Source organism: Gobio gobio (genome assembly GCF_949357685.1).
Source record: "Gobio gobio genome assembly, chromosome: 12".
Classification (NCBI taxonomy): domain Eukaryota; kingdom Metazoa; phylum Chordata; class Actinopteri; order Cypriniformes; family Gobionidae; genus Gobio; species Gobio gobio.
This window is the reverse complement of record NC_137105.1, coordinates 14,073,089-14,097,232: the sequence shown is the minus strand read 5'-3', so window position 1 is coordinate 14,097,232 and position 24,144 is coordinate 14,073,089. Positions and strand designations below refer to the sequence as shown.

General features: G+C 35.6%; 2 protein-coding genes across 12 annotated transcripts in view; both read left to right on the top strand.

Annotated features, from left to right (window-relative positions):
• Nucleotides 1–8,520, top strand: part of vta1 (vesicle (multivesicular body) trafficking 1) — a 42,216-nt gene extending 33,696 nt beyond the window's left edge. Inside the window, exons 6-8 of one of the 2 annotated variants that reach the window (XM_079830715.1) lie at nt 1,362–1,544; nt 3,121–3,198; nt 7,882–8,520. In XM_079830715.1, coding sequence (XP_079686841.1) covers nt 1,362–1,544; nt 3,121–3,198; nt 7,882–8,027 — 407 coding nt within the window. In that variant the 3' untranslated portion in view covers nt 8,028–8,520. Of the gene's footprint in view, nt 1–1,361; nt 1,545–3,117; nt 3,199–7,881 lie in introns of both variants that reach the window. The other variant, XM_079830714.1, reaches the window with a different exon arrangement.
• Nucleotides 8,521–10,623: 2,103 nt separating this feature from the next.
• The window catches only part of adgrg6 (adhesion G protein-coupled receptor G6), a 50,890-nt gene continuing 37,369 nt past the window's right edge, over nt 10,624–24,144 (top strand). For 7 of the 10 annotated variants that reach the window (XM_079831889.1, XM_079831892.1, XM_079831888.1 and 4 more), the window contains exons 1-2: nt 10,624–10,922; nt 14,354–14,442. In XM_079831889.1, coding sequence (XP_079688015.1) covers nt 10,921–10,922; nt 14,354–14,442 — 91 coding nt within the window. In that variant the 5' untranslated portion in view covers nt 10,624–10,920. The remainder of the gene's footprint in view (nt 10,923–14,353; nt 14,443–24,144) is intronic. The other 3 variants (XM_079831886.1, XM_079831894.1, XM_079831893.1) reach the window with 1 other exon arrangement.

The following is a 24,144-nucleotide window of genomic DNA, read 5'->3' as shown; positions in this document are numbered from 1 at the left end:
AGGTGTTCAGAATACACTCCAGAGCCACAGCTTGTTTATGCATAGTTTGGCTCTTCATCCAGCCCCTCTGTGTGTATTATTGCTCTTAAGAACAGAAGGGATGGCTTTTTTGTGGTGCTATCATTCTGTAATCACAACCTCTCTTTTCACTGTAGCAGTACAAAGCTATCTTGAGTATAGACTTTCGTGGTCATAGTCTGCCAGCTTATGGCCTTATTCACAATTCCTCATCTGCCTGCAGCATCGCTCCGAGAATAAAACATTTCTCCAGGTTTGACCAGGAATCTCCCTGATCTGTGGCTGATCAAGCCCCGCTTCACAGAAACCATATGAAGGCCATATTTTCACAAGAGCATAATGTTTATTTGAACTGCCCCACCCTTATTATTTCACCACCGATTATGAAAATAAACCCCCTGACACATGTCTGGGGAAAGGAAAGTCATCAAAGAAGCATGTTTAAATCAACCAAATTTGGACATGTGTTTTTCATATGCTTCATTTACTTGTTCCTAGTGTTGAAATGTTATATTGAAGTTTTACCTTGTTATTAAATGTTGCTGATGCAGGCAAATATATGGTGCTAATCTCTAAACTGTGTTTTACTGTAATATAATATTTTTGCTAAATTGAATCTGCCCAGGGGCTTTAGAAACATTATGAATGTGGGATTGATGTTAAATTTCCAGTGGAAGAACCCTGACACAGTTTATTGAAATTATTCTTGTTCTATTTATTTATATTCATCACTCATTTTGGGGTGTCTTATGGTTCAGCTCGCAGTTGATTGACATCGGTTCCGTGTCATGACTGCTCTAATCAACTTATTCCTGGGTTTTGAGGGGAAAAAGTGTGTAACTCAAATCAGATCACATTAAAAGGTCACTTGCATAATAGATTAGGTTGATAAAATTCCACATGTACAAATTTCACATTTTTATATAGTGTTTGTTTCACTGTGCTGCCAAGTATCCCCTTAGTTACAGGTAATTATCAGATTGAAGCCACTTCATCAAAGTCTTTACTGGCAATGAGACTCATTTGTTCCATGATTTGTATTCATGATAGAATTATGCAAAAAAAAATGCTGTGAACACAGGCATCTTTTCAGCGCTGAATGGATAATGTGAGAAAACAGAAAAGCCTGATTAGTACTGGCAGCAGACTGTTCAGAGCTCAATTAGTTATGGAAAAATGGTAAAAAAAAAAAAAAATTACTCTAGGAAGGAAAACTTCATTCTGAATCGCATTAGTTTTATCAGTACAGAAACAAGTCAAACTTTCTGGGCACTTTCACAACAAGCTTAATGTTGACAGCGCAGTGCATGAACATATTTGCTTGTTTTTTCTCCTTACTTTAGACGATGAGTTTGGCGCAGAGGGTGGTGGTCCTTCTCAAGACCCTTACGATCCACCCCAATCCCAGCCTTCTTTCCATGGCCATCCATCCAACCAACCCCCAGCATCCAATTTCAGTAATATTCAGATACCTCCTGGGTCACATGCCCCAGCCAATACACCTGCAGATATTCCCCATCCAGAAGGTAAGCTGTCTGAGCTTTAGTGGAATTAGTACTTTACAACAATCTGCCATGCTTCCGATATACACTACTGTTTAAGGTTGCCCCCCCAAAAAATATAATTAAAAAAGACATTGTCTATTGTAAATAATTAAATATACTTAAAATAATTGTGTAAGTAGTAAAACAATACAAACACAAATGGGGCAAAAATACGTTTTAAGTTTAGAAACATTTTGAGTCCCCCCTCTCTTGCCTCACAGTGGTCCATCACACACCTCACCTACACACACAAGTCCGGTGGGAGAGAACAAACTTCTTCAGTAGTTGTGGAACTCCAGTAAGGGGTGTTAAGGCTATTTTATTCACTTTAAACATCAGATGAAGTGATTCTTTTCTCTTTAAAACAGACAATGCTGAGTTATTAATAAATTAGCAATGACAAACAATTATGATAACCAATGTATTTTTCTATAAGTCTGATATTTTAGCGATTGTTGTTTTGGTAGCTTGTTGTAAATCACCCACTATATCTAACACGGTGATAAGTGTGAACTGATACTACTCTAATATTGTAAATCTAGTTGGGTTTTGCTCAATGCTATGTGGAAGAAGCAAGATAATTTAATAATTATATCACCACGTGGTGAACCTATGATAACTCCTATTTAAACAATTATTACTTTGTGTTGTTGGCCAGATAAAACGACACAGAAAAGAAAAACGGACATGAGATCATTTTCAGTGCACCAAAATGCCACAAATATACAAGTACAAATTTGGCTGTATTATTTGTCCCTTTCAAAAATTGCCCTTGAGAAATGTTACGTTTATTGTCCCCCCCAACTGTTAGATGAAATTTACGCCGATGTTACCAACCCCAAATTTTTAAACAATTAAACTATTTCAAGGGCTGTACCTTGCTTATGGATAGCCATGCATTTGATAATTTTGAGTATATTTGAGTATTTGTGTGAACAAAGCAGCCGATGATGACAGAATGAATCACTGTAACACTTGATTGTCATTCAATAACAGCTCTAATCCCTTGACTCAAACATACAGGTTAATTAGTACTTCTCAGAGGGTTGGGACAGAGTGTGTGTTTGCTTTTAAATTTCCCATTCAGGTTTCCTGTTTTCCTTTTAAAGAGCAAAATGGCAGAGAGTCCCCATGAGGGGCATGTTTCCCCTGGTAACTGCTGTCCTATGTGATTAGTACCTCAGCTTCCAGACACGGAAATGACAAATCTGCAACATGGCACCCCCAGAAGTGCAGACGCTTAATTTGATCCAGCATAGCATGTACTCATTTCCTTGCTCATGTGTTTGACTCCATGTCAGTTCTCAGACTCTTTAGATGAAACCGAATTTAACTTTTTTCAAATAAAATGTAGCTTTTGTTCCTTTTTTTTTCTCCCTAGGAAAGATTATGCTCAGCCATAGCTGGTAGCTAAGCCCATCTAACTCTAAATCAATTACAGTGGTGGACTAGTTAATTCGTCCATTACAGTTTTTCAACATCCTATCAGCCATGATTGCAAATGCAAAAGTGTATTTTTGTTTATGATTTAATGGATTTTTCCATTCTTTTGTAGCAGCACAGCCCGCCAAACCAGTGCCTGTTCCACGAGCCATGCCAATGGTAGATCCTTCGCTTCTAAACAGTACCCAGGAAGGTAAGCTTTTTGTGGGAAGACGACGACGACTCTTTACTGAAATCCAATCTCACCGAACCTGGCAAATAATCATTACAGAAAGAATAGGACCTCATTTCACCGGCATGATGGATTTTCTACACATAAGGCCAGAGGAAAAAAATCAGACATTGCACTGGCTCTTCTAAATGAATTAAGAATGAATTAAGAATAAATTAAGAATAAATTGGAAAGCAGATTCACGGTTTAGGCTTACCATAGTGGGTGGGAACAGCCACAGATAAAGCTCAAAATGACATTCCCTCACTATCACCCACTGTGTCACTGGAATGCACCTTTAATAAGAATTAATGTTGATTGTGTCCAAAGCTAGTGTTGGTATTCAGTCTGCCAATTAAATAATTAGGCTAATAAATGAGGTAATTTCATATACAATGACTGCCCTTTATTGTTGCAATTGCCAGAAATAGAGCAGATTGAAAGATTTGCCGTGCAAGACTCAATTTGTCCAGTTACAAATTTGAGACGACAAAAGTTGCTTTTCTAGCCCAAACCAGTCATGTATACATTGACAACAGAGTATCATTTGATATTGTTTTGGCTAATTGAAGTCTGTCTGCTATCATAACTGTTGCCCAGACAGGAGACAAATAAGGAAGACAATACATAAATATTATTTGTCATTAATATTGCATAGAATCACATGCCAAAAAAAAAAATATATATATCTACATCTTCAATATGAAAAGTTTGCAATGTCATACTGCAAATTGCTTTTCTCATCCTCTCTCAACCGTCAAGGTCTTTCTGTGACAACAGATTAGCCATGACATCGTCTAATTGGTTTGAAAGAAAAAGTCTGTGCCTCATAAAACAGACTAATTGGGGATTTGAAACATGGCTCTGAAGGTGAGGTGGTTTTTGTAGGGGTCGTCCTCCAAGGAGGTCATTCTTGAAACCAGGGATTAGAAAACTATCAGATATAATTTTTGAAAATATATAAATTTTTTTCTTTGCAGGACGCGAGAAAACATGGAACATTACTAAAACATTAGTAGTGTTTAATACTAAATCATTTGAATAAATAGTATTTATTAATATTTTGAACTATATTTAGAATATTTTAGGTTTTATCTGCAGCATTGAGTCTTAGTCTTTTCCCTTTTTTTAAGTTTTATTTTATAAAAACTTGTATTAGTTAGTTTTTTAATATTATAATAATGTAATATTATTAGTTATTTAGCTTTAATATATTTGTATATTCTAGTAATTGTAATGCTTAATTTAGTATATAATTTTAATAATGGTGACAGAATTTGTCAGTATTCTCACTTCGTAGCTAATGTGAACTAATATAGGACATCCAAGCCAACATCACAGTCTGCTATGGACAAGATGGCGCTACACTTGTTGGAAACATGTAACTTCAATTACTTATTATTTAAATCTATAATTTTTTCACTGACAGTGTTTCATGTCCCCATTAAACTTATTTAAATCACTTAGTTGCCAAGGCATCTAATCTAATATTCATATTATATTTGATTTCATATAATAATGATAATAAATCTTTATTTTCTATAGCACCTTTAAATGTACATCTCAAAGTGCTTTACAGAAACAAATAAAACAAAGTACACAAAAGCGAAAAATAACCAACAAGAATAAGAAGTGATGGAGTTTTGGTTGGAGTATAGGGAATTAAAAGCTCAGACAAATATTGAGGTGCCATGTAAAGCCTTGTAAGTTAGCATAAACATTTTTAAATCAACCCTAAACTTAACCGGGAGCCATTGCAAAGACTCCAAAATAGGTGTAATATGATCTCGTATCCTAGTTCATGTAAGCATTCTAGCAGCCGAATTTTTAACTACCTGCAATTTGTTTAGGGTAGCTTTTGACACCCTATCCAACAAGGCATTACAATAATAAATAACGATAAACACAAAACTAATAACAGCAAATTTGATTTTGTTGTAAACATTGGTTAAGTGAATAAGATAACTAACATATGATAACACCCGGTTTCACAGACAATGCTTAAGCCTAGTCCCAGACTAAATGCATGTGTGAGCTGTTTTAACTGAAAGCAACTTGCACTGATGTATCTTAAAATATGTCAATGCCATTGTTTGCAGTAATTTTTCTAAGGCACATTTATAAAAGCTACTTAAATGTCCTAATAAAACTAAGTCTTAATCTAAGCCCTGTCTGTGAAACCGGGCCTATATGTTAGATTAGGTCACATCTTTTTCCCTAATTAGTTCACCCCAAAATGAAAATTTCCTGATAATTTACTCACCCCCATTTCATCCAAGATGTTCATGTCTTTCTTTCTTCAGTCGAAAAGAAATAAAGTTTTTTGAAGAAAACATTCCAGGATTTTTCATCATATAATGGTTTTCAATTGCAACCAAAATGCTGAAGGTCCAAATCAATGCAGTTTCAAAGCGCTTCGATGGGCTTCAGAGGCTCTGCGTGATCCCAGATGAGGAATAGGGTCTTATCTAGCGAAACGATCTGTCATTTTCACACAAAAAAAAGTATATACTTACAGTATATATACATAATGTATATACCCCGTGTTTACAAAGCGCTCGTGTGAAGACTAATACAAATGCCCTTTACCCAAAATACTCAACTTTCAACTTTTTTTTTTGCTAAAGGGCATTTGTATTAGTCTTCACACGAGTGCTTTGTAAACACGGGGGCGGTACTTCTGCCTATGTCTAGCGTGACCTTTCCGATGTGATTACATCATCCTTAGCACCTCGCAGGGCTGCGCAAGATGAACAATTAAGGTTAAAATGTATATTAATTTTTATTTATTTTTTGAAAATGACCGATCGTTTTGCTAGATAAGACACTATTCCTGATCTGGGATCACGCAGAGCCTCTGAAGCCCATCGAAGCGCTTTGAAACTGCATTGATTTGGACCTTCAGCATTTTGGTTGCAACTGAAAACTATTATATGATGAAAAATCCTGGAATGTTTTCTTCAAAAGACTAAATTTCTTTTCGACTGAAGGAAGAAAGACATGAACATCTTGGATGGCATTGGGGTGAGCAAATTATCAGGACATTTTCATTTTGGGGTGAACTAATCCTTTAAGTGTATTATATTTTATCATTCTGAAACCTTATGCATCATTATGCTTTTATAAATCAATTAAAAGATTTTCAATTTAGTGAATTAAATCCCTTTTCTCAACCCATGATACTCCAACCCCTATTTTTCATAGTTAATAGAGATCGATACTTGCAGGGCAGTGATTAAGAAGACCGCAAACAAGTTGATACACCAACATCCCCCGAGACAACCGCTCTACAATAACAACCCTATTACCAATTACAACAAATCCCAAGGCGGATCATGTCACTACAATGTAACTGGGAAATGCGTCTTAGTTAACAAACAAATCCTATCATCACAGGACCTGTATTTACCAGCAGTCATGTCTAAAGTCTTAATCAAGCTAGCTAGTCTTCAAACCATAGAGTAACCTTCTAAGCAAGTCGTTCTAATACCATCTTTGGTTATGCATTCTGCATTCTTTTCAGTTGATCAGCAGATAAGTACATTGGCTCATCCTTGTCTCATACATTTACAAATATCAGTGTGTGTCCCATAGAAACTTTTCCACGTTTCACCCCCTCTACAGCCAAAAAGTCGACCAAGGTCATAACATTACCAGTATAGTAACTTGTTGAAATGTTCTTGAAATCGAGCATCTCAGTTGAGACAGCTCTGTGGTTATAGTCTTCCCAGTCTGTGTGTATACTTTAGTAATCGAGGTGCAAGCAATGCTTTTGAATGAGACAAAAAAATGTATTATGGTTAAATATTAATACTGGAGAGGCGACAGGATCTAGAGATCCTTTTTAGGTTCACAGAAATGCTGTACCTAAAACTGTTTTGAAAGCTCACAAGTGCTTTGGTGGTCGTCTCTGTCCAGTTCCATATTCTGTTCCCACATTATGGATGAAGCTCAAACTGTCACTCAGAGTGTCATTGTGAGAGCCAACATAGTTTACATTGTGGTAAAGGCATTTGTGCACCATGACTATAATATTTCAAATGCCCACTGGCAAATGCCTTAAGTTAAGTATTCATAAACTAGTCCAACCTCAACTCACCCTATAATTTAATGTGCTGTTGGGCACTGGAGAGACATGCATGTGTGAAATGGGTGCATTGCTTTTCCAGAATTTTCCCCTGGGAATCATTAAAATATTAGCTGAGAATATATCTGGTAATATTGGTCTCATATTATATTTTTTTTATTAATAACTTAATACTACTAATGTACACTACTATTCAAACGTTTGGGCTCCTTTTTTTATGTTTTGAAATCATTTTGATATGTTCACCAAAGCATTTATTTGATCAAAAATACAGTAAAAACACTAATATTGTATAATATTAAAATAACTGTTTTCTGTTTTAATGTATTTAAAAATGTAATCATTACTCCAGTCTTCAGTGTCACATGCTCCTTCAGAAATCATTCTAATATGCTGATTTGATGCTGAAGAACATTTTTATTATGTTGAAAGATCTGATGAATAGAAAGCTCAAACGAACCGCATTTATTTGAAATATCAATATTTTGCTAAATTATAAATGTGTTTACTTACTGTCTCTTTATAAATTTAATGCATCCTCAGAGAATATAACTAATCATTTCTCTTGCTCTTGACAGGAGACTTGCGGCTCACACCAGAAGACTTTACTCGGGCTCAGAAATACTGTAAATACGCTGGCAGCGCACTGCAATATGAGGATGTGGGCACTGCCGTCCAGAATCTGCAGAAGGCCCTGAAGCTTCTAACCACTGGCAAAGAATGAATCCATTGTGCTGTCCTCCTTAAAACCACTTTATCAGAGATCTGGCCCAGACGAACTGAAAAAGGGCCATTTTCCCAGCCCCATCTGTATCAAAAGAGACACTCCACAGGGCACCCCCACATCACTCAATACAACATCTGTTTCAGTCATATTGGATGTCAATAGCTTCTCATTACTAGATCAATGAGACAAAGATGCGACACAAAAAAATCAGGTGCATGTGAAAGACCCTTTCAAATTCTGAGGAGTTCATACATATTCATGGTTTAGAGATTTATGGCTTCACAACAATTTGGTTAGATAAGCATGGACATGCAAGAACTCTCATCTTTTCCTCAGGCTCTCTAAAACATGAGCATTATAGTCACTTTGCCCTTAACTACGTCTACTTTTGCTACTTTCTGTTCACTATGAATATGCTTAAGGTGGATTTAACAGTTTTCTGCCGTTAGTAAAGCGTTATGATCAACAATAAATCTTTTTTTGACTCCTATTTCTTTTTTTGTTATTTGCAGTGCATGGTTTCCTTCATATAACAATCATGAAAAATGAGCATCTCACAAGTCCTAAGCATTCTTTATTTGGCTTTTTGGTGCTTGAGTTGTACATGAGTTGTTAGTCATTATATGCTGCTTAATAAGGTTTCTGCATTGCATAATGTAAACAATAAGCATTAAGCACATGCAGTTAGAAAACGAATGAGGATTATAACAGTGTTAACACAGCCTTAAATCACAGTGCAGTTTATTTGACTTGTCCATATTTGAATTATTCCAGGTGCCAGTAACAGTAAGAATCTGTCACAGTAAGTATTCCTCCAGATTAAAATATGGATGTGATAATGCATTTCAAAGGCGCTGAGTTTAGTTGTGTTATGATGGGTAATTTCTTTTTATTAGGCACAACCCATTTAGCCACATGCATGAATGAACTATGTCAGTTCACTGTGCATATTCAGGAAGCAATTAATTACAATAGATAGTTCCTGTTGTTTTCTGCCCAACTTGCGATTCTTGCGGTTGAATTAGCTGTGCCTCTGTTTTCCTCTCTTTCCACTGTTTAGCCTGAGGTGTAATAGAAGGGCATTGCACTTATCTGGAAGTAGACTGAGCTATCACTGCATGCATCTGCATTTGCCTGAATCCTTTCCTCCCTCATTGCGGATGCAAATGAACATCACCTGGGATTTTCCATCCTACCTGTCTTACTCCTTTGTACTCTGGTTTAATTGGCGCAAGTGAATTTACAAAGCAATGTCCATCCATTGACACTACGGAGGAAGGTTAAACCATAATGTCTTTTGCCTAAAATTAACCTTCAATTCTGAGTGACTGCATTCTTCCGATTTCATGACTCTGTAATCTCTCTTTAGCGTTTGAGTGTGTTTAAGGGTATTGACTTTGACGCGCACAGATAAAGTTTATTACTTGATTGTTATCAATGCTGTGGGAATCTAGAAACCTGTTCATCTTTTTTTTTTTATCATTAATCATCATGTTTATCATTAAATTCCCATTGTTTGCATTGGCTATTGAGAACAATAAGTGAGTAATTTGTGAACCGCAATGCATTTGGAATCCTAATTTTTGGCTCTTTCGTTGTTTTACATTCAAAATCTTCAGCCAAGTTCCTGTGTTATGGTGATAAAACGTCATTGTGGCTGTAAATCTCAATAATACTAAAAAAAAAAGCCATAAATGTAGCTAGCCTATAATAAATGTCCATGTTTTTGTGTATTGGTTCTCACACCCATAATAGATCAAAACCTAACAGTCCCCACAGGGACACACTATCTGATTCAAAGAAAGAAACAGGCTCTTCATCTAAATAAACTGGCCAAATGTATAGTCTTATCATTCAAATCAACAGCTCATAGGCTTGTAGACAGGAATTGGTTACAACTACATAACCTGAAATTTCTGTAGAGCATGATATTTGACCTGAATGCTAAAATGTAAGTATCTGAGGTACATGCAAATACAGCTATCCGACTTATAGGAACTATCTAACTGGAAGATCTTCTCTGACGTTGAAAACAAAGTAGCTTGCATGGGTTACTGAGGACAAAATACTTTTTTACAGTCGTTTTATAAGGTCTCTAACAAATTAATAAGAAGTAATAATTTGTTCATGGAAATATAATTATGAAATGAGTTCTAGTATAGTTATAGTATTCACACAGATAATTAAGAGGAAAAATATAGTATGTTTACTATATTACTGTAGGCTATATATTTATTTGCAGATATAAATAATTATATTTATAGATATCTTACAAGTGTTGAATATAATTTTGTAATAATTGTATATGTACAATTTCTTACATAATTGTAGGTATTAAGTAAAATTATGCTAAATAACAAGAATATTATGTATACTGTATATATACTGTGTGTGTGTGTGTGTCTACTCTCTCGAAATATAAATGTGCCCCACTCACCACAATAAACATCATGTGTTACTATTAATTAGACATCATTTGCTGCTATTATCGTATTTAATCCCAGGAACAATGTGTACCAAGCACTAATGCAAAGGGTTTATATTTATTTATTTATGTTTGTATTAATTTGGGGGTCTCCTCGGGATTTCTCTCACTGAAGGGTGGGGCTCTTTTGAGAACTGCCTCCAGCGGTTTTGGACAAGCACAGTTTTGTCTAGTAAACTGTTGTTAACGCTTTACCCAGCATCTGTCTGCTCGGAGAACAGGTTCATCTATCAAAAATTTATCTTGCACTTGGTTTAAGAATATCTCCGATGATGATATGTTTTTGCTAAGCATTGGCGTGGCGCGTGAAAGTTGATGGTGGGCTGCCTCTCAAAGTTCTCTGAAGTTGTTCACACAGGAGAAGAGATATAATGGTTCTTCAACGAGACGAGCTTCAATGAAATAATGTAAGTAACTTTTTTTACATCTTCCTATATGTTTCTTTGTGAAATGGGATATTCGGACTATATCTAAACTAAATACATCTTTTGGTTTTCACGGTTTAACTTTCGCTAACAATAAAGGTTTCTGATTAGCTTATTTTTTGTGATAGAATTTGAACAAAAGAGATTGACATGTTTTGAAAAGTTCAAAATATCGTATACAATGTATCGTGATAATAATAATACAACTGGAAACAGTGGTCCTATTTTTATTTTGGACAATGTTGATTGTTATAAATGTAAGCGCACATAATCTTGTTTGTTTGTGTAATAGGTGTATGTATATGTGTGTTGCATTTACTTACTGCTTTTACTTAGACCAGTGAAATATCCCCATGGCCCAAAAGAATGGGTGTCACATTACAATGTTAGTGGGCAGATGAATTTGCTATTGGACTTTTAGAAGACCGCAAATAAAACTGTAAACAACTAAATAGTATTTAAAATGTCTACGTCTTAATTATAGCCTAGCGTCTCTCAACTATAGTTGAGCTGCCTGCCTACGTTCAGCGTTTTTTGGGCATTATAGAAATTTGATGCCCGATGTCTACCTACTTGTTTTTTAAGGCATAACCATGAAGTATAATGTGGAATTTCTTATGTCATTAGATGAGATGAAATGTCAGAGAAAAATGAGAGGATGATGAATATTTAATTTAACAGTAGTGGTGATGACATGCGGCGTCTCTGAAATAAGTGAAGTCTTGATATACTTAGTTACTTTTCATTCGTTTCGATAGTTTCATTAGTTGTTACTAATGCATTTTTGTACAGCTTTATATTTAGGAAGTCGATATTAATGTCTAATATTATTACTATTACTATTATTATGTATTATGATTTTTTTTTTTGGAATCTTATGAATACCAGAAGGCACTGTTTCTGGTTTTCCAACTCATTTTTGCCATGATGAATCAAGTTCTTTATGCTGTTTGCAGGGTCCCCTGAGTCGCTGACCCCATTCATGTATATTTACATATGCCAATGGGAGCGTTCTGAACATTATTCATATGTTCTGTAATGTCATATTACATGAATTTAAAAGAAATAGCCTCATTCTTATCACCGTGACCACAAATTCTCCAATGTACAGAGATGTTGCAAGGCTAGGGCTAAAAAATATGTAGTAACATTCTGATTTGCAGCAATGATTTATATCAGGGTGTTGACTTACATTCCTCTTAGATAAGATTCTCTTCTCATTTAAAGGGATCATGCCCCTTTTAATGATATTCCACCATTGTGGCCTACTAATGAATGCGACTGATGGCATGTTGTGGTTGTTAAATAAAATATGAATTCTATTGTTCTGCTGGCTGATTCTGCCTTCGCTAAACTGCACTGTGGGCTGGAAATAGAGATCTCCTTTATCTTCCGACAATGGTTGTTGAAATGAAACAAGATCTCGGGGACCTCACACAGGATCTTGTAACTTCACACACTTCCAGTCTTGGCAACAAAAGCTTACAGACTTAGGTGTTATTAACCATAGTATCAAATGAAGTATTGCGATAATCTCATTATAACATACTCAGTCTCAGATGGAGGGAATTTTCCATCCATTTGATATAATGAAGACATTTATCACCGCAATCCTAATGCAGACGAACAATGCCCAATTAAACAAATAATGTCTTCATCAGAATAACTTATGAGGTCTCCAGTGGTTATCATCTCCCGCTGGAATCTTAGTTTTCCATGAACTTCGGATAATGACTCACTAGAACTCGCCTTCTTGGAAGCAGATTTCAGACCAGGGGTTGTTTACCGATGTCCAATTTCAAATGTTGAATTGTAGTGAAAAGTCACAGATATATGCAGTTGATTCATCTGAGATTGATTTGATGGATTAGTGTTACATACTTTGTAACTTCACTCTTTAACCAAAGTTTCTTGAACCAGGAAAGGTTTGACAACTAGTTCTTTAGAAAACTATAACTGATGCTTCAAAGATTTCAGAAATCAATATTCTGAGATATTTTTTTCATAGATGTAACATCAAGAATGTTCTTCTCTAAAAAACCACAGCCAACTCAAGAACCCTTAAAAAAAGTTCTTGATAAAAAGACTTCTTTTCTAAATCTTTACTTCAAAGAACCATCAAATAACTTTTTTAAAGAATGCTGTTTATTAACTTCTCTTTCCAATAAAGCCTTGGATTTCTGTTTTTGCAGCTATCCAACACTCTGTGATAAAATGTTCTCCGAAGCACCATTTTAAAGTGGAAGTTGAATGAGAGCAAGGACACCTGCGAAATGCTCCACACAGTCCATTACTGTGAATCTGAAGCACCAACATATAGTGATCCATTCTGAACAGGTTTTAGAGTGCAGTCGTTGCTTTTAATGTGAGGTATAATAGTTTCTATCACATCCTTACCTCTCTTTGAACATGGAAGGACATTGGAGATTGTGGTTAAAAATCGTTTGATACTTCAGTCACCCTTATGTTGTTTCAAACCGGTATGACTGTTTCTTCTTGACTTCATCACTTTGTAGAACACAAAAGCAAATATTTTGAAAAATGTCAATGAACGTCACTGGAGTTCAGCGTTTCTTTGGAGCCCGCTGACTTTTGTGTTCCACACGGTCGTGAGTAAATGATGACGGAATTCACAATTTTGGTGCGGTAAGCGTTGACATATTCGTTATTTTAGATACAGTTTTTCTACAATCTACATAGCTTTTCTCAAGATATGCTTCTGTTTATTTTAGTAGCTATTATATTTTTTACGTGTGAACTAACTGCTTCAGTCCACTTTAATAGATAACACACTGAATATAAATGCCTCTCTAATGTTTTTTTCAGTCCCCAGTTTCCTGTCATTCCAAGTTATGCTTTGTAAATGTTTGTGTACCTCTTTGTAAACCTCACCGTCTGTGAGCTTTTTCAGCAAACTTATTATGGCTGACGTGGGAGAGTGATTAGTCATTATGTAACGGGGCAGTTTTTGCATGGCTGCGGTCACTATTCTGACAAGAAAATATGGTTTCCACGCCACAAATACATCATTTAAACCTTCATAGTCCTCCCAAATTATAGACGCATGAATAAAGATATTGTGCTCCTGTGTGTGAGAGAAAGTGAGAAAAGCTTATGCATGAAGTTTATGCCAGTTGCTGTGTGTGAAGTGTTTGGAGTCAGTGACTAAGAAAGCCAAAAAGCAACAACAATCCATGGTGCTATTTGCATTTTTTTGAGCAAATCAAATCGAATGCGTTTTTTAAGCATCCGTTGCGTCAAAAGATGATCCCGGCCATAACTGCAATCCATTTAATGAAACCTCTAATGCAATTGTGGTTTTCGTGTATTTACACTATACTAAAATTACATATAAGTAATAAATTAAATTGTGGTTTTGTTTCAAAATTTCATTTGCTTAATCTGATTGGCAGGATTTCGTTCATCAGCGGTCGGTGGTGGAGATGGAAGTTCCAGAATTCTCTCGCAGTTTTCCTGCTACTGACTTGCTTTCTGACTACAGGTAAAGGAGCTCTACGGTTATAAATGTAAAATGTTATAACGCAAGTAGTGTGCTATCTGGAAATGTTGTCCGTAGTTATATTCTGAACTGATTTTATATGTGTATTGCTCATCATGCTAATCAACATTGCTTCCATCTAATTAATTCACCTTTCTTTTCATTCTTTAATACTTTATTTCATATTTTCATATATTCTCTTTTTGTTTGATATATGTACATGTTTTCAAACTTTCTCTCAGCTTCCTTATATTTCTTGCTCTTTACCTTTATCATGCTTTTTTTTAAATCACCGTTAACATGCTTTTATTGTCTTTGTCCTTAGAAATCACAACTGAAAAATATCTCAGTCATAAAAAGAAATGTACAGTACCGGTCAAAAGTTTGAAAACATTACTATTTTTTATGTTTTTGAATTCTTTGAAGTCTCTTATGCTCATTAAGCATGTTCAAAAATACAGAAACACAGTAAGTAGTAATTTAAAATAATGGTTTTCTATGTTAATATACATTAAAATATAATTTATTTCTGTGATGCAAAGCTGAATTGTCATCAGTCATTACTCCAGTCTTCAGTGTCACACGGTCCTTCAGAAATCATTCTAATATGCTGATTTATTATCAATGTTGGAAACAGTTTTGCTGCTTAATTTTGGTTTATAACCTGCGATACTTTTTTTCAGGATTATTTGATGAATAAAAAGTTTAAAATAACAGCATTATTTAAAATAGAAATCTACACTACCGTTCAAAAGTTTGGGGTCAATAATTATTTTCTTTCTTTTTTTTTAAAATAAATTAATCGTTTTATTCAGCAAGGATGTGTTAAATTGATAAAAAAAAGTGATAGTGAAGATTTATATTGTTAGATATTTCTATTTCGTAATAGTTCTATTTTGAATAAATGCTGTTCTTTTTAATCTTTTATTCATAAATTAATCCTGAAAAAAGTATTACAGGTTCCAAAAGAAATATTAAGCAGCACAACCGTTTACAACATTGTTAATTACAGAGTTTCAAATCAGCATATTACAATGATTTCTGAGTAATGGCTGATGAAAATTCAGCTTTGCATCACAGAAATAACTTATATTGTAAAGTATATTAAAATAGAAAACGATGTAATAATATTTCACAATATTACTGTTTTTTTATTCACACAGGTTTGACTTAGTTCAAAAACATTAAAAATAGTAATGTTTCCAAACTTTTGACTGCTACTGGACATCTTTAAAAAAAAAAAAAAAAAAGGCCACAATCAGTTTAGTGTTGAACAATGATCCTACTTATAATCCTAAATATATAAATAAAACATGAGCTCTGTCAGTGGTCTCTCAGTGTGTGTTGGATGGTTAAACTGTGTACCGTGCCTGCTTCTGTTTGTAGTCCAGCTATTACGCACAACATTTGCAGTTGTTTTTGTGAAGCTGACATAATCTCTGTTACGACAGTGTCCCCTGAGATGGAGTTATTATTCAGACACATTATTAATGATTTCAGCACCAAAAAAAACACGGATTTGCTCTTAACTGGCAGCTCAAATCCTTAATCGGTCTGTTGTTGCTGAATTTAAGTTCCTTTTGAGCTGCATATGAAAAGCATGTGTCTTTTTAATATTAGTCGCATACCGCAGCTCGCCTGATTTGTTCGTACTGTTATATTGGTCCAAGTAGGAACGTTTATGGTCGTTGGATGCCTGTCAGAAATGGTTTAGAGCAAAGATCAGATTTAATGCTGGGAATCAGCATCAGGGAAATTTCTAGAGCGCTTTAATAGTTTAAAAAAACAACAACAGACAACCGAGAGCTAATACTCTATCTAAACAATGAAATTCAATTAATTTAAGCCACGGCATAATAATGTTGTGCTAAGAAGGCCAAGAGCAATTTCGAACATGGTTTTAGGATGGTCCGCCTCTCATAGGCATTCTAGACCTCATTTAAATGACGCCTAAATCAAATGTTGCTTAAACTTGGAAAATTCTTGATGAAATGACGCGTTGATTAGATCTGATTTGTCACGTTCTGTAAACAACGCGCACAGACTCTAGATTCCAGACAGGGAATCGTTTCTGTCCTACTGCAAGAGCTTGTCATTAAAACCAGATGTGATTATGGGTCGTAGAGGGAATAACCCTTTTGTGCATAAGTTCACAATATGCTTTTGTTGTTTGTTTTCATACTGAAACCGCAAATGTACACACAGCATGTCACATGTTTGTTCTTGGGTACCCTTATTTTTCTGCCATACTTCATAAGCCAAGGAGCAATGGGAGTGTTTATAGAGTTTAATCTCTCTGGATCTTTGTAGAACAGCTGCATTGTGTTGATCAAGAGCAGCGCGCTTAAGTGATGGATTTAATCAAGGAATAGTTCCCCCAAAAACGTTCTTATGTACTCCCTGTCATGTCATTCCAAACCTATATTGCTTTTTTCTTCCTTCCATGAAACACAAAATTAGATGCTGGGAAGAATGAACAAGCTGTTTTTTTCCCATACAAAGTCACTTCACAACAGTGCTTTTTTATTTTATGTTATGTTATGTTTTTTTTATTTAATTGACTTTTTTTCCCTCAGAATTCTGACTTTCTCGCAATTGCGAGTTTATGTCTCGTAATTCTGACTTTATATCTCGCAATTCTGACTTCTTTTCTCAGCATTGTGAGATATAAACTCGCAATTGTGAGTTATAAAGTTCAATACTGGGGAAATAAAGACTCAGAATTTTTTCTCAGAATTGCGAGTTTATACATCACAATTCTGGCTTTATAACTCGCAATTGCATTATATAAACTTCCAATTCTGAGAAAAAAAGTCTGAATTAATTAATTAATTTGTTACATTTATATAACGTTTTTCTAGGCACTCAAAGCGCTTTACAAAGAAGGGGGGAATCTCCTCATCCACCACCAATGAAAAGAATTGCATGATAAAAAGTCGCAATTGCGAGTTATAAAGTCAGAATTGTAAGATATAAATTCTGACTTTATAACTCGCAATTGCAAGCTTATATCACGCAATTATGAGATAAAGTCAGAATTGTGAGAAAACTTGCAATTGCAAGAAATAAAGTCAGAAATTAGATAAAAACTATTTTAATTACCTTATTTATTTTTTATTATGTGGCAGAAACAAGCTTCCATAGTTTTATTTTAATTTTATTATTTTTGTTTAGTTTGGTTTGGTTTAGGCTAGGCTAGTTTTTTTTCATGAATAAGAATATCTCGATTTTAATCGATTCTCATTTTTATGAACCAATATCGATTCTTAAATCCAAAGAATCGATTAGTCATCCTGTTTTCAGTTGATGAATGAACCTAACTTTGTAGAGCCCCTCCCGTCCAATAAATCGCAATAATCTTTGTGCTTTGATACTTTTGATAAGATACAAAGTCTCCGATTTTCTCAGATTTGTGAACAATATGTCACGTAATGCCACATTTACCTCAGAAAAACCATTCAGTGTCCAAAAATGAACTCTAGAGATGAGCATTTTGATAAATATTATGTACCATATTACATAGGCTATTCTAATTTTTAATGTTCTTCAATATTAATGCATGTTTGAATAAATCCGTCTTTTTTGATTGCCACCATTTAAATGTTTATATTTCAAAAAACAAATTATAGAAATATGATTATGTAATTGTACAGTTAGTATTATAAAATGTATTATTATAAAAACATCATTGAGTGTAATTTATGTTTGTATTTAAATCATTTAGTTAACCTTTAATATTATTAATGCTCAACTGACTATCATGTATAGTTTACAGCATTAGTTAAGAAATGTTTTCCTCAAGAAAATGTGATCTGATATATATCCACAATAATAATCGATATTGAATCTAATCGAATCGTGAAATTTGTGTCAATACCCAGCCCTAACATCTGGTAATAACTCTGAGGATGACGTTTATGATACTTTTAAGTATTTTTTTGAAAAAGAACAGCTTTGACATTCTGCCTTGCATCACATTTTTCTTTTTCATGAAAGAAAGAAAATAATACAGGCATTTGGGATGACAAAGAGGTGAGTAAATGCTGACAGGATTTTCATTTTTGGGTGAGCCGTTAATTGACTCTTGGCAGGTACATGCGGCACTCCTGAGGTACAGCAGGTAAACTGCCAGGAGAGTGAGAGAAATGAGACGCTTCAGGATTAAAGCTTTCACAAAATGTGACGCTGCTGAAAGGGCTATTTTTAATCTCCCGGGTCTTTTTTAGCCTGAGATCCGTGTATCGGACATTCCATCTTTTGGCATCTTTCCTGAGCGGCCTTCTTTCTAAAAGGACATTTTGAGATCAAAGCTCTTCTTTTCTCCCATAAAATCAGGCATTCTTTCATTGACCTTCACTTCATCAGCAGTCACTTCACAACACTGCTAAAATCCCATCATAGCAGCAGCTTATTTGTTTGTTTGTTTTTTGTTTAGTTAGTTAGTTAGTTTTGCCCTGTCATTGTATTTCTGAAGTGTTGATTAAAAATATGAAAAATTAGGACATAAATAGCGTACACTTTGCTGAAACATATTATTACTTTCCTTAAGTGTTGTTATTTAGTTTTTCTCTGCACGTGTTTATTTCTGGGTTTTGCTATAGTGCAAGATAATAATTCAATGAAACGGTGCGTTTTCTAATTTGATAAAGCGATTTTAAAGGTTTTATAAGCGTGATTTTTATAAAATGTTACAGTCACCGTGAAACAGAAGTTGCGATTTTACTTCAGTATTGTGCCTTAATTTCCGAGTGAAACAGAATATTGAATGAGAAAAATAGAGGGCGTGGCTTGTTTTTCCCGCTGGGAATTGATTGGATTAAAAGTGGGCGTTCCCTTCAGCTCGCAGCAGACTGACAGTTGGGGAAAATTCTAGTTGGAAGTGAGCATCCCTATGCTCTACTCACTCCAAAGGGCAGAACATGACCATAAATTATTGAATTACTTCCTTGAAGTGACCATTGCATGTTCCCTTCGCTAACGGACCTGTGGAAGGGCCCTTTTTGAAGGGTTTCAGTTGTTCACCTTCAATTGGAACACTCCTACAAATGGCGCCCCCTTCCCGAAGTGCCCTTCAAGGGTGCAAAAACAGCATTTGGATTTCACCCTTGGAGAGGATGTTCTACCCAAGCCATCAAACTGACGTCATTCCAGAGAGGAAGTACATTTTCAGATTTCGATCAAAGATTACAACTTGCACAGATGAATTGTCAAGACTAGTAATGTGTACTATCAAAGTAAATGGGGTCAATTTACTTTCATGCTAGTGTTAATTTTGTCTCGTCATTTTAGTCTAATTTTAGTCAAAGGAAAACTCTATATATTGTGTGGCAAAATAAGTAACATAAAATACATATAACCTGCATAATGTATGTGCCACAACACCAGCTAACTGGTTGATTTACAGCGTAGATGCCTAAAATCAGCATTAGCTTATGAGACGATGGGCACAAATATCGATTTCGATCTTGATTCAGTATGAATTCATATGTATATAGCCTACTGTACATAAGGAAAATAAGTTTGTCTTTTAGCACTATTTTACATTTTTTTGGGGTTAAATTATATTTGCTTGCATCCATTACTATTCACTATTATTAAAATAAATTTCACAAGTAAGCAGTTATGATCTGCAATACTTTTTTGAGCAACTAGACGACATGTATATTTATTAAAGAGCCATACAGGCACCTAGTGGATAATGGCATTACAAATGAAAATTTTATTTTTCCAGCCACAAAATGACTCTAATTTGCTTCTTTGCATTGGAATTCTCTATTTTAAACCTTAATTACTACACTAATTGTAATATAAATAATACAAATATTAGAAGAAAATTTTTTTAAGTGGTCATTAATGGACCATACTTATTGCACAAATAGTATTTAGTACCAAAAGATATTATTGAACTAAAATATAGGCTAGGCTATTTAAAAATGACCACCAATGAGTATAAGTGTGACCAATTAGTAAGGAATACCTGAGGGTTAAATACAATAAAAACATTAACATTAATGTAAACAATTTTGCATCTCCACCACTCTCCATAATATAATGATACTGTAAATGTGGTTGACATAATAATCAATGCACACTATGCTGTACTGTTTACCAAAACTTGCTGCAAACACCTGTATAGTTAAGCTGTTATGTATCCGCTTAATCCATTCAAATGTATTGACACAGCGCTAGAAGTATTGAGCGCTCCGGGAATCACGTGACCGCGCGCGCCGCCGCGAGATGACAGGCTGGCAGCAACAAGAGTATGAGACCTGTAGGCTACTTGAGCAACAGCGCAAACTCTTTCGGAATATTTTGAACAGCTGAATATTCTCTATCATGATGAAAAAGTAGAGACGATTGTAGACGAAAATGAAGAGATTTTATCTGTTTTTATTTTATGCAAAACACTTTAGTCTCTTCTTTTTTCGTCAACAATAATACATGTTAATTTAGTCTTAGTCAGCGTTTTTGGACATTGGTGCCGTCTCGTCATCGTCTCGTCTTTTTCATGGAAAAAAAGGTTGTTGACGAACATATTTAGTTTAGTCTCGTCTGACGAAATTAACACTTTCATGCTGACTTAAAAGGTGCACTATGTAAGTTTTAGCGGTGAGGTTGCGAATTGCAATCGCCCACCGCTCACCCCTCCCTTTCGAAACACATAGAGAAGCTACAGTGGCCGACACAGGACAAATATGTTGTCGTCTGAGACAGCAGAGACTAGCTAGCACTCTGTAGAGAAGTTTGTCCGTTTAGGGCTACTGTAGAAACATGACGGCGCAAAATGGTGCCTTCACTGTTAGGGCAGCGGTGTATGTAGATAGAAATGACTCATTCTAAGATAATAAAATGATTTATGCACCACTGAAAACATAGTTATGTACACTCACCTAAAGGATTATTAGGAACACTGGTTCTATTTCTCATTAATGCAATTATCTAATCAACCAATCACATGGCAGTTGCTTCAATGTATTTAGGGGTGTGGTCCTGGTCAAGACAATCTCCTGAACTCCAAACTGAATGTCAGAATGGGAAAGAAAGGTGATTTAAGCAATTTTGAGCATGGCATGGTTGTTGGTGCCAGACGGGCCGGTCTTAGTATTTCACAATGTGCTCAGTTACTGGGATTTCCATGCACAACCATTTCTAGGGTTTACAAAGAATGGTGTGAAAAGGGAAAAACATCCAGTATGCGACAGTCCTGTGGGCGAAAATGCCTTGTTGATGCTAAAGGTCAGAGGAGAATGGGCCGACTGATTCAAGCTGATAGAAGAGCAACTTTGACTGAAATAACCACTCGTTACAACCGAGGTATGCAGCAAAGCATTTGTGAAGCCACAACACGCACAACCTTGAGGCAGATGGGCTACAACAGCAGAAGACCCCACCGGGTACCACTCATCTCCACTACAAATAGGAAAAAGAGGCTACAATTTGCACAAGCTCACCAAAATTGGACAGTTGAAGACTGGAAAAATGTTGCCTGGTCTGATGAGTCTCGATTTCTGTTGAGACATTCAGATGGTCAGAGTCAGAATTTGGCGTAAACAGAATGAGAACATGGATCTATCATGCCTTGTTACCACTGTGCAGGCTGGTGGTGGTGGTGTAATGGTGTGGGGATGTTTTCTTGGCACACTTTAGGCCCCTTAGTGCCAATTTGGCATTGTTTGAATGCCACGGCCTACCTGAGCATTGTTTCTGACCATGTCCATCCCTTTATGACCACTATGTTACCATCATCTGATGGCTACTTCCAGCAAGATAATGCACCATGTCACAAAGCTCGAATCATTTCAAATTGGTTTCTTGAACATGAAAATGAGTTCACTGTACTAAAAGGGCCCCCACAGTCACCAGATCTCAACCCAATAGAGCATCTTTGGGATGTGGTGGAACGGGAGCTTCGTGCCCTGGATGTGCATCCCACAAATCTCCAACAACTGCAAGATGCTATCCTATCAATATGGGCCAACATTTCTAAAGAATGCTTTCAGCACCTTGTTGAATCAATGCCACGTAGAATTAAGGCAGTTCTGAAGGCGAAAGGGGGTCAAACTCAGTATTAGTATGGTGTTCCTAATAATCCTTTAGGTGAGTGTATATTATATTGCATTTCTGTCAATAGATCCTCATAAATATTACACACTGCACCTTTAAAGTATTTGAAAAAATTATAATGTTAATAAATTGCATTTAGCCATCTCAAGTTAACCCTAACCCTGTCTTGAACATTCGGCAATTTAAAAAAAAGCATAAATAGAACAGTGAAAGAAATTCTAGGTCTAATTCTAGTTGGGAAATTTTTGTTTTGAACTATTTGCAAATAATATTTGCATTAATGTGCATTAAAATTTGCACACATACTTTTATTTGTATGCCTAATATGTCAAAAACACTCTCACTCAGTTAGGAATTACATGAACCACGTAAATGCATATTTTCAATTTGAAACAACCATATTTGAGGATCACTGGATGTTACTGTCAGTCGTTTAACATTTCTATCACAAAACAGTTGACGTGTATTAAATGTTTCACTATTTTACATCTGACCTCACTCTCTTCGTTAAATTGATGCTTTGTACTGGAATTCATGATCTGCTTCTGTGAACAGTAAACCCTGCCTACTTTTATTTGAGTGCTGTTAGACCGCAAAGGCAGACCAGCATAAAAAAAATAAACATTTAAACCTTCAACAACATATCATCCTAACATATGTTGCGGAACGGTGAGTATAGTGCAAGAATTTCAAATATATGGGACAACAATTTGGCCTTTCTTATTATAGAGGGGGACCTCAATATCTATGATGGTTACGGGGTTGACGATTTTACAGTTTAATTTTACATTACAAGTTACGTTTTAAGTTCCATTCATTTAATTGAAATGTTCAGGAAAAATTGCTACATTTTTAGCTTTTATCATTGTTAGCTGTTATCAGCTGCTATTTTTAGCTGTTTGTCTTGAAGCTATTCTTTAAGAAATATATGTAGGCTATGAAAGAGAAAAATTGTAACCGTTTTGTAAAATGACCACACTAGCAAGTAAATGACCTTCGAGTGGAGTGATCCATGTCTTGTTTTGTACAGTTTGTGCGAATAAGATCATTAAAAAAGCAGGTGACGTGTTTGGTGCCTTTGACGCAGTATTGAGATGAACCCATCCTGGGTGGGAACCAAGATCTGAGCAGCACAAGATGCTTTGCCAAGTTAGACCTGTGGCTTCTGTAGCACAGTTGGTCGTGCCTCTTTTTACTGTGGCCCACTCCGACAGCTTTGCACACATCTATAAAACAGCAGGATATTCCAGTAGCGTGATTCCTTCCAATAGTGATTTCAGCCTCTTTCTGCAAAACACTCACAGGCCACTTGTCAAAAGCGGATCCCATTCCTTGCTTGTTCAAACCCCAGGCACGATGGCGGAAAGAATGATTTTTCCCCCCTTCACCTCTTTCTTTGTTTTTGCTGGACAACCGTTATGAATTTTCCACCGTTTTCTGCCCCAGGTGTGTCGATGGGGTCTTGTTTGTGGCGGGTTTTGCAGTGACCCAGTTCAGGCTGGTTTGACATTCTGATTTGTGTGGTGTATTTGATCCCCCAGAAGGGACCAGGAGAATGCAAATGTGTAGAAACCTTAGCTTACACTTCAATAAATTGGGTCTGCCGTACATTTATAAAGTGTTGTTTGCATTTACAATGTC